Source organism: Microtus pennsylvanicus, chromosome 7, assembly GCF_037038515.1.
Source record: "Microtus pennsylvanicus isolate mMicPen1 chromosome 7, mMicPen1.hap1, whole genome shotgun sequence".
In the NCBI taxonomy this organism is placed as follows: domain Eukaryota; kingdom Metazoa; phylum Chordata; class Mammalia; order Rodentia; family Cricetidae; genus Microtus; species Microtus pennsylvanicus.
Window position 1 is genome coordinate 10,993,513 of NC_134585.1, and position 10,943 is coordinate 11,004,455.

At 56.2% G+C, this 10,943-nt stretch overlaps 1 protein-coding gene across 1 annotated transcript; it reads left to right on the top strand.

Annotated features, from left to right (window-relative positions):
• Positions 1-1,941: 1,941 nt before the first annotated feature.
• On the top strand, positions 1,942-9,450 carry Susd2 (sushi domain containing 2). The gene is made up of 15 exons (XM_075979955.1): positions 1,942-2,057; positions 3,242-3,449; positions 3,648-3,799; positions 4,323-4,490; positions 4,999-5,173; positions 5,297-5,498; positions 5,682-5,767; positions 5,850-6,118; positions 6,214-6,357; positions 6,460-6,618; positions 7,475-7,723; positions 7,867-8,133; positions 8,238-8,414; positions 8,498-8,603; positions 8,725-9,450. The coding sequence occupies exons 1-15, from the start codon at positions 1,988-1,990 to the stop codon at positions 8,747-8,749; spliced, it is 2,457 nt and encodes an 818-aa protein (XP_075836070.1). The 5' UTR covers positions 1,942-1,987; the 3' UTR covers positions 8,750-9,450.
• Positions 9,451-10,943: the final 1,493 nt, after the last annotated feature.

The window sequence follows — 10,943 nt, forward strand, 5'->3', positions numbered from 1 at the left end:
CTTGAGAGGGTGCCGGGTTTCCTGGAGCTCCTATGGTGTTAAGTGTAAGAACACAAGGAAGGCAGAGCCTACTGTGGATGCCAAGGAGTTAACAGAAGGGCACTATGGGGAAGAAGGTAGCTCAGGAACTGGGAGGTGTATCTCATCATAACTCCTCCCAGAGAGGACCAGCTGCACAGGTGTGGAGCTGGGACAGTATGTGTGGACTGCCGGCTCAGAAGTAAGATTTGGGAGCTGGATGGTTTGGTTTAGCCACTAAGAGCCCTGACTGCACACACGCAATAGTCCACATCCAGATAGAACTCCAGTTCCAGGAGATCCAGTGCTCCCGTCTGGCTTCCACAGGCGCTGCACACATATGCACAGACATACATGCTAGCAGAATAAAAATGTAAGATCTGGGGAGAGAGACCAGATTGAAGCCCTGAGACTGTGAAGCCCAGGCAGGCCTAGCATCAGCCTCCTGACCAAGGTTGCAAGTGTGTGCCACAGCACTTGGCTAAAAGTTAACTTTTAAGACCACACCAGATCAGAGTCATGATTCTGGCCCTTTCCCTTTCCTGGGCTCCATGCCATTCATTTTGGAGATACTGAGGTTCCAGGGGCTCATACCTGCCTGTCATGGCTGTCACCCACAGCACTTTAGGGCCCTATTTTTCTTTCCTTGAAAGCTCTAGGCCAGAATGGAGATGAGGTACCCTTTTGTGCCTTCATGGACTGGGCACATGCCCTCAATTGAGAAGGAAGAAACTCAACCAGACCTAGATCCCTAGTCCAGACCCTTTGGAGCTAGAAACATGGAGGCCCAAGTTGAGTCCTCATACAACCAACCCTCTGGAGAGCCAAGAAATCAGGGACAGCAGGCACTCAACCAAGCCTCTGTGCCTACCTATATCAGGCCTGGGCCCAGAACACTGGCACAGGCTGCTCTCTGCCACAGGACCTGTGTGCACACAGCTTCTCTTCCTGCTCTGGAAGGTAAGCGTGAAGGCCTTGAGAGACTTCTCACCACATAGACCTGTGGAGTTGGCAGGTATCGTGGGGACACGGTCACCTTAGGAGCAGCTTGGCTCCGCTCCTGACCACAGGTTTCCTCACTCAAGGGAGATCCACAGGTGAGCTCCAGCCCTGACTAAGAAGAGACAAGGCCTGAAACAATGGGCTGGCGGAGACCCGGGAGCAGAGAAGGATCACCAACCAGACCAGAAGACTTCGGCTCATTGGCCAACCTGCCTACCTCTTCCTCCCCTGAGGCTAGCCAATGTGTCTGCATTGAGAAACAGCAGCTTCCCTCTCCTGTAACAAGCCCAAGCTTGGGGGCCTTCATGGGCCACCCTGGCATCAAGGACTACCAGGAGCCACGAGAGTGTCTCCATCTGACTCCTTCTCTGCAGAAGCTTCAGGAACCCAGAACAGGGTATGTTAGCTCACCGAATGGCAACACTAGGGCCCTGGGCTCCTCTAAAGCCTGCTGTGAATCAGAAGTGACCCATGCCAAGCACCTTGCATGCCAAGAAGATTAAGTCCCGCTCCACCTCCGTCAGGCTGAGTGGGCATTAGCAACACCTCCCTAAGGAAAGCAGAGGCCTGCGTCTGTCCTGAAGGGACCAGGACTAAGTTACCACCCTGCAGAAGCCTCGCACACAAGACTGGACTGTGTGACCCAGGGTCTGAGCTGTCTTGCAGCGTCCGCCAGCTGGCTTCTCACGTGCCAAAGGTCTTGATGCCTGTTCACTCCAGCCCCTCATGCGCACACAGGGTCCCAAGGCTGTGCCGATGGAACAAGAATGTGCTAGCTAGGCAGATCAGGCTGTTGGTCTCTAAGGGCACCTGTGGACTTTGAGAGGAGGGGGGAGGGAAGGGGAGGAGTGGTGCCGCAGAATGCTGGGCGGGGCCGGTAGGCGGAGCCAGGCCAGCAGAGAGGGATCCCGTCCTGCAATCTGAGCCTCTGTGCTGCCTGCTGCTGGTTGCACACCCAGGACGCACCATGAAGCTGGCCCTCCTGCCTTGGATTTTGATGCTGCTAGTGACCACCCCAGGCCCCAAGTCCACAGCAGGTATGCCCCACTCTGCCCTCTGAGCCCTCCCTGTTTATCTGCCTGATCTGGCAGGCAGGCCCTAAGCAGACACCCTTCTGGGTTCAGCGTCTGTCCATCTGGCAGTCCATCTGTGGCTGTGCTCGGGAGTATTGGGAAGAAATTCTGAGGCTTCCGCTTCTAGACATTTCTGGTAGAGATGGGAGGTCTGACTCAAGCTCATCCTGCACTCCCTGGACACTTAAGAACGTGGTCTAGAAAGGAAGCGGGGGACCCAAGAGTCCTTGGCCTGCACTCCTAGCCCCAGTGAAGGGTGTGATCACATATGGAGCTCCAGCCTCTGTCTGTCCCTGTGCTGGTCCCTATCAGCTGAATCAAGAAAATCTAGCAAGAAGGTTGAGCCGAGCTGGGAGTTACTAGCCCACAGTCCCCTGCCTCAGCCTCTCCCTTAACTGAGCTGGGAGTTATCAGCCCGCAGTCCCCCGCCTCACTCTATCTTCCATCACAGGAAAGTGTCACCGCCCTTTTGATACTTTTATCTCCTGGCATCTTGAAGCATCTTCCCACACCCCTTGCAGTCATTGAGTCCTTAGCCAATAAATATTTATTGCTGCTCTTGGCGTGCAAACACTCCACTTAGTGAAGTGGGGCTGGTGGCTGAGGCCCGGGCCTGGCTCTTGGTGGACCTCCTTCATCAAGGGCCTGGCAAGAGCCTGCTGGGAGATGGGCTCTGGCCTGAGAACTTAACACCCCACCCCGGTCTTGGCCTTGCAGCCCTGGGCTGAAATCTAGCCCTGCCACAGGTCTCCACAGCCCACAGCGGAAGGCCTGAACAGGATGTCCACAATGCCTGTGGTGTACACCCAAACTACATTGTGCTGGAATCCTCACTGGAATGTTCCTCCTGTCCCCTAAAAGGGAGTGTCCTGGCTGCCTTTGCAGAGGGTGGGGCTCTCTGGAATTCAACTGTTACCCTACCCCCAGAAAAAGATGGGAAAAGCTCAACCTAGACACCATTCCCTCCTGGACCTTGAATGGGACTCTTGTTGGCTATGTGCTAAGATGAACCAATGGCTTTCCACTGTGTCATTTGGTAGCCAGAGCAATTCCTGGTCAACATCCACTGAGGCTTCTCCTGGACTCCAGGGTACACAGGCCCTGTGTGTAGGGTAATTGACCCCAATACACGAGAGTTTCTTCTCCAGGTGCCCAGAGTAGCTGCTCCCTGCGCTGTGGGGAACAGGATGGACTCTGCTCTTGTCATCCGACCTGCTCTGGCCTCGGCACCTGTTGTGAAGACTTTCTGGACTACTGCCTAGAGATTTCACCCACCTCGGGCTCCATGATGGGTGGCAAAGACTTCATGGTGCAGCATTTGGAGTGGCCTGGCTCTACTGATGGCGTCATTTGCAGGTAGGGGGACCTAAGCAGCTGGGTCATCAGGGCTCCCACACTCTCAACCCCACATGTGTAGGGGGGAGCTGGAGGTAGCACCCTGGGACCAAGGGCACACAGGAAGATAAAGGAACACAGGATAATCCATTCCCTGAGGAGCAGTATAAGTCTTCTGAGCTGTTGGCTCAGGCTGACTCTACCATCTCTTTCCCTCAGGTTTAAGGACAGCATCGAGACCCTTGGCTATATCGACAATTTGACCCGAGTACACTGTATATCACCCTTGCTCTATGAAAGCGGCCACATTCCCTTCACCATCTCACTGGACAACGGCCGTTCCTTCCCTCGTGCAGGCACTTGGCTAGCTGGTGAGCCCTCACTCTGCCAAGCTGGTCTAGGCTCTAAGCCCATAGACCCCACCCTCCCGTGGGCCCTGGTTCCCATCCGCAGCCCAAGGCCAGGGGACTTTCCCCAACGTTAATCCATGTATACTGATACTACACCCAGTCTGCCTACCCGTCCCTCTGGCTGAACCAGTCCCTTGGGTGAGGGCTTCTGTCATTACTCCACCCATGGCATGTAGGCCAGAGGCCCAGCCCACAGGGAGTTGGAGCTGTGGGGTCCCCATCAAGATGGTTCAGGCCTAGACTTGGCCCCTGATGGTCCCTCAGCAAGGGGCTGAGGAAGGGCCAAATGAGAGCTGGAATCTGGCTTGGGTCCTCAGCTCTGCAGGCCAGGCCTTCATCTCTCCTGGCCATGGTGTCTTCCCACCTAGAGACCCTGAGGGAGACTGTCACCTGGCTGCTTTCACTGTTTGTTATTGAGAGGTTCTCAGAGTCCTCCAGGTCTCTTGTGCCATCAAGTCCCCTCTCATTCGTCACCCCTGCGCAGCCCATCCCTACAAAGTATCCGAGTCTGAGAAGAGCCAGCTGGTGAACGAGACCCGCTGGCAATATTACGGCACTTCCAACACCACTGGGAACCTCAGCCTCACCTGGAACACCTCCGTGCTGCCCACGCCAACTGTCACCATTGAGCTGTGGGGCTACGAGGAGACAGGTGGGGCCTGCCAAGGGCCGGTAGAGGTGTTGGGAACTTCAGACCCTCAGCTAGGAGACAATGAGTCCCAGGTGGGGTTGGAGGCAGGGGAATGGGAAGCAGTTTACAAATGGAGAGTCAGAAGAGATTTGAGGCCAGCGTAGCAGAGGAGGAGGGTTTTGCAGCTAGGTGAAGAGAAGAACAGTCCCTTCCGGCATGCGTGGTGGACCCCAGATCCAGCAAGAGTGTTGGATACTGCGACCTTTGAGTAGCTAGTGTATATTGAAGACAGAAGCAACCACCTCCACTCTGTCACCTCTGAGCCTGGCATGGATCAGAGCCAGTGATTCAAGAGTGTCCCCACTGGTCACCCAAGCTGGGGACCCTGCTGAAGCATGAGAGCATGTCCAACCACAGGGACCGTCTTCCTATCCATTTGCTTTCTGCCTATCAGTCAGGCCGTCAGTTCCAGAAACTGAGGCAAGGAAGGGGCCACGGGAGGGCTGATCATGGTCTCCTCTTCCTCTAGGAAAACCCTACTCAGAGGACTGGACAGCAAAGTGGTCCTATCTGTACACTCTGACTGGAAACACCCCCAATTCCGGCGTCTTTACTTTCACCCCAAAGCCCGCATCTCCTGAGCACCAGAAGTGGAAAGTGGGAGCTCTGAGGATCAGCAGCAGCAAGAACTATCCTGGGCAACAGTAAGGGCCTCGGCAGACGATACGCCGGGATCATCGCCTGCAGACCGCAGAGTTTGCCCAGGAAAACCCGGGGGTCAGGTGCTTAGCAGCCCATCCCTAGCCGCTGCATCATTTCTCCCTCAGGGATGTGCTGGCGCTCTGGACCAATGATCACGCGCTGGCCTGGCACCTGGGGGACGACTTCCGGGCAGACTCTGTAGCCTGGGCCCGTGAACAATGCCTAGCCTGGGAGGCACTGGAAGATCAGCTGCCCAACTTCCTGACGGAGCTGCCAGACTGCCCCTGCACTCTGGCCCAGGCCAGGGCTGACTCTGGCCGCTTCTTTGTAAGCCCCTGAACCTATTAGGGCCCCCCAGAAAGCGGGAGGAGGACAGGCGGGGCCAACCTCCCTGACTGAGGTAGACAGAGGCCACCAGGAGGTAGGGTGGGATCTGAAGGTCTCCTTGGGGTTGGTCCTCAGGGAGGAGGGGATGCAGAGCCCAGGTGATAGCTCCTGGGTACTCTGCAGACGGACTACGGCTGTGACATTGAGCAAGGCAGCGTTTGCACCTACCACCCAGGGGCTGTGCACTGTGTGCGCTCCGTGCAGGCCAGGTGAGCTACCCGACTAGGGATAAGGGATGGGCAGGGATCCGGGGACGTTGCCAGCATGGCCCCTGACTTGCTCTTACCCTAGCCCCAGGTATGGCTCAGGCCAGCAGTGCTGCTATACGGCAGCAGGCACACAACTCCTGACCTCAGACTCGACGAGCGGCAGCACCCCTGACCGCGGCCATGACTGGGGTGCACCTCCATACCGCACCCCGCCCCGTGTGCCCGGCATGTCCCATTGGCTCTACGATGTCATCAGCTTCTATTACTGTTGTCTCTGGGCACCTGAGTGTCCCCGCTACATGAAGCGGCGGCCCTCCAGTGACTGCCGCACCTACAGACCTCCACGCCTGGGTGGGTGTGGGCCTGGGTACCTGATCGCAGAGGGAGGGTCACGCCTGGGTGGAAGAGGCCCAGGAAATTTACCTGACCCTCTGACTTCACCTTAGCCTCTGCCTTTGGGGACCCCCACTTTGTCACCTTCGATGGCACCAGCTTCTCATTCAGCGGGAGCGGCGAGTATGTGCTGTTGGAGGCGAGACTGACTGACCTGAGGGTACAGGGACAGGCCGAGCCCGGGAGAATGCCCAATGGTGAGGCAGGGCCCCATGGTCTGTATTTGGGGGTGGCACTGTTGGGTCATCCAGGGTAGTAGACGGGAACCAAAAGAACCCCATTCCGCACCCGCTACCTAGGCACCCAGGCCCGTGGCACGGGACTGACTTCAGTGGCTGTCCAGGAAGGCAACTCGGATGTAGTAGAGGTGCGGTTAGCTGGCAATCCTCAGGCCCTGGAAGTGTTGTTGAACCAGAAAGCCCTCAGTTTCACTGAACAGAATTGGATGGACCTCAAGGGTGAGTGGCCAAGCCCGATGCAGGGATTACCCATGGCTGTCATGCTGTCCCTAGTCCTGCCACAAGAGGTGGTAGACTCTGGGGCTCAAATACAAAAGCAAAGGTTTCTCGGGCCTTGAAGAAGTCACGATGCACATGGTGACAGGTTGGGGGATCCTTGCCCTGCCTGTGACTCTCTTAGGCCAAAGGGAGCCGTTGCTCAGCCCGAGGTCTCTCTCATACCTTCATATGCATGGGAATGCCTGTCAAAACTATAGGGCCTGCTCAGAGCCCTGAAAGGCCAGTGACTAGCATGTAGCCCACACAGCCCACAGAAGCCTAAAGACCATGATGATGGCACTCGCCTCCTGCTGTGGCCCCTTACTCCATTTTCAAAACCCACTGCAAAGGCACCAGCCGGCCCTACAGATTTAAGAACACGGGCTAAGACGGGTTGGAAGTGGCAGCCAGGAGCCACAGCAGTGGCATCCGTCCCCCTTACCACCAGGCTGTGTTACACCAGAGTTGAACCATGAAATGGCTCCTACGGGGGATGGGTGAGAGCATCCAAAAGACCTTCAAGAAAAGCCCCAGCAGGCCAGGCTGTTGTAGTCACGTCGGGGATTGACCCCAAACATGTAGCCTCAGCATGGAGAAGGGGAAATCCCTGCAGGGATGGCCTTGGGGCCAGCCACCTGCAGTCTGGATGCATGCAGCTGTGAGATGGGAATGGTGGCCAGAGTCAGTAGCTAGTCCTGGGTGCATCCTCCTTTTTCCTCTAAGTACCCTCTACCCTACCTTGGTGCTGTGACAAGGGTTGGGGGGCAGAGCACAGGAGCCAAGAGGGCAACCCTAACCCATATCTACTTATGGCCAGGCATGTTCCTGTCAGTGGCCTCTGAGGACAAGGTGTCAATCATGTTGTCATCGGGGGCTGGCCTTGAGGTCAGCGTACAAGGTCCTTTTCTGAGTGTGACCGTCCTGCTGCCTGAGAAGTTCCTGACCCACACCCGTGGTCTCCTGGGAACACTCAATGATAACCCCAAAGATGACTTCACCCTGCGTGATGAGCAGGTCCTGCCCCCGGATGCCAGCGATCAGCAGGTGTTCCAGTTTGGAGCCAACTGTGAGTGACCCTGGGGGAGGGGGGCGACATACGCAGGGCAGGGAGGGTGAGAGGGGATTGGACAGGGTGACAACAGATCAAGGAGAGAAACTTGGCAGTGGCAGGGAACTGTGCCCACACAAGACTGCCGCCTGTCTCCCCAGGGGCTGTTCCCAACACCTCTTCCTTGTTCACCTATGACTCTTCATTTCTGGTCTCCAAATTCTTGAACCAACCCAAGCACGACCCCAACTTCATACCACTCTTCTTCAACGAGCTCACACTCAGCCAGGTAGAAGAAGTGTCCGGGCTGTGCCAGAATGACCGCTTCTGCATCCTTGACGCGATAAGCACAGGGAGCGTGAGTGTGGGCAATGCCACACGGACGGCCCTCCGACTGCACCAAGAACGTCTGGGGAGCCTACAACCTGGTAGGGGATGGTAAGGGGGTCAAGCGGTGGACCCCTCAGGTTGTCGAGCCCCGCTCAGCGGCCAGCAGCTCAGGCCTGTCCTTGGTGCTCTACCCCTATCCCAGTGGTGTCCTGTGGCTGGCTACCCCCACCCTCGAATGGGCACAAGGAAGGCTTGAAGTATCTGGTGAACTCCACCGTTCGTTTCAGCTGCCACAGTGGCTACAGCTTGGTAGGGTCCGAGACCAGCAAATGCCGAGCTGATGGTACCTGGTCTACACCTACCCCAGAGTGTCAGCCAGGTGAGATGCCCCTCCTGTGAGCCATCTGGCCTCTGCACACCTGTGTCTCCTTGACCGCTGTCTGCTACTCTCATCTCTGCCAGGACGAAGCTACACAGTGCTGCTGAGTATCATCTTCGGAGGCCTGGCCATCGTGGCCCTGATTTCTATCATCTATGTGTTGCTGCACCGCCGCAGGAAGAACAACATGTAAGGTTCCACCCGCGGGAGGACATCACTTAAGAACCCCCCCTCCGTCCCTCTAGCTTTCTTAGGCCCAAGAAGCAGTTGGTGGGACCCATGTACCACTTTAAACCCATATCCGTTACAGGGCCATGTGGAGTTCACAGCCCTGACACAGGAGCACGCTTAGTGGACAGCATCATGGCCGCCAAGACCCAGCCTCGCAGGAGCAGCCCCAGTCACATGTACCCTAGTCCTGATTCCCACGTCTACTATCTGTGCCTTCAATGCTGCGGACCCCAAACCTGTGACTAACCTGTCCTGACTGAGGGAGACACGATGCCAGATATGCCAACTCCTGAAACCCCCACCCCCCAATCCTCCATCAGTAACCTGAACTCTGCTAATGGTTATGGCTCTGATTTCTCGGACTTGAGGGATCTTCTTGCCCTGTCCTAGAGCTGGAGTGCCCAGGTCCCAAGCCCAAATGGTCCTGCATTGGAAGCTCACAAGTCCCTCACTTCCCAGAGCCTGATAGACTGCCTGCCCATCCTGTGAGGGCCCCCAGAACCGAGCTGCCTTGGCTACTGCACCATGACCCAACTGGATAGCCCGGTAGGCCCAGTCCCACAGTAAGGAGAGGCCTCAGGGCCTGAGCAGAGAGAGCAAGTCCTCCAGAAAAAGAGAGACACCCTTAGCTCAGCAGGCTTGTACTCCTACCTCTTCTGTTGCGTACTCAGGAACACCCTTCCCTGCCTGTACAAGAAGAAAACAAGCTCGTGTTACCTCTTCCCCGTGTGCGTCTGCCTGTGCTTTGCCAACTGTTCCGTAGTTGCCTGGGAGGTCACCCACTAATAACATCAGGCTGAACCCCGCCTGCTTCCGCTGTTCCTGCTTCCCCCGACGTAGTCTCCCCCAAGCTTTTCCATGTGCAAGGAGGATTCAGAAGCATCACAGGAACCAGCAAAAAGGCCAATGCTTGCAAAAGGCTCAGCAGGGCTGTCATGTTGGGAGATGGGCAAGACAGGTGCCCTCCGCCAAGCCCTACCTCCTCTCCAGACAGGTTCTCACACATCACCCTCGAGAGCTGGCCATAGTGACACTGGTTCCTCTACCGTTCATGAGCTACTGTACTTTAGGAAGGGCAAACATGCTACCCTTGGTGTTCCCTAACACGCCAAGCACAAGCTTGGCCTGAGCTCCAAACCCTGCCCAGGTGCCGTCACTGTAAGGGCCATGCCTAAGTTCTCAGATAACTAGAACCCATGCTCCTCCGGCCAGAGATGTCCAGAAGCTAGGCACAGAACTAAGCCTCTTTTATTCGTCCCAGACCTACCTAGTCCTGAAGCGAATTGCCGTGGAAACAGATCAGTCGCCAGCAAAAGGACAAGCCCGAAGTTCTTTGTTTGAATGAGTGTGGCGAGGGGCCTAGACAAAGTAGGGTGGACTCAGAATTGTAACATTACGTTTCAGACAAAAAGTGGGGCAGAACTCCACCTACTGCTGGAGAATCCCATGTGGGACTTAGTGTGCTGCAATTCCAGGGGCAGCCACAAGAGGGAAGAAGAGGGCAGGAGCACTTAATGCTGGTGGCACCTGACCTTAGGTGGTTAGGGATGAGGATGACAGCCCCTTGCTAACTTGTTCACACTCCAGCCAAGGCTCCTGCACACCCATGTCGTCTCCCAGACTCAGAAATCTCAGGTTGTACAGGTTTGTCCAGCTGATACTGGCTGAAGAGGAGTCCCACCTTTCCACTTAACCTTTCCCCATAGCCAGAAGTCCTGGCCAGAAATGGAAGAACTGAGTGGCAAGGGCGGGTCCCTCTGAGTTTCCAGAAGGAACTACATGATGGGACACACTGTGTGTGAACACCTGGGACCTCCAGGCTTGGAGGATGGAGCACCTGAATGCCAGAGGAGGGGGCAGCTTCCTAGGTTCTGACTCCCCCACCACCACCACACACACACACTGCTTTATTTTTCTCTTTTTTAGGTTTGCAGCTCAGGGTAGGGTAGGACTGAGGGTTTCTGTCTTGGCTGTCGGTCTGGAACTTTCCTCTCACAGATGAGGTAAAGTAGGGCTTGCCTCCCACTGCCTGAGTTCCCAGGAGGGTCGCTGAGCCAAGCTAAGCCCGGCCAGCCAGTGAGTGAGAGGTTAGCTTCTTGCCTAGGGCCTGTTCATGTGGGAGCGGGGAGTCCCATGGGGGATTAGCTGCAGGCCCATCAGAACATTCTAGGAGGTCTCTACCCCAAGACCCCAGGAGCTCTAAGCTGACTGTGGCAACATGCCTATAGTCTCAGCTACTCCGGAGACTGAAACAGGAGGATTGCCTGAGCTCATAAGTTTGGGGCCAGCCTATATGCA

What these genes read in the sequence shown, in the direction of transcription:
- Susd2 (XM_075979955.1), top strand. Translation starts at nt 1,988, where the DNA reads ATGAAGCTGGCCCTCCTGCCTTGGATTTTGATGCTGCTAGTGACCACC. An exon ending in CTACAGACCTCCACGCCTGG is followed by an intron (nt 6,119 to 6,213) that starts GTGGGTGTGGGC and finishes ACTTCACCTTAG; the next exon opens with CCTCTGCCTTTGGGGACCCC. An exon ending in TCTGGGGAGCCTACAACCTG is followed by an intron (nt 8,134 to 8,237) that starts GTAGGGGATGGT and finishes CCCCTATCCCAG; the next exon opens with TGGTGTCCTGTGGCTGGCTA.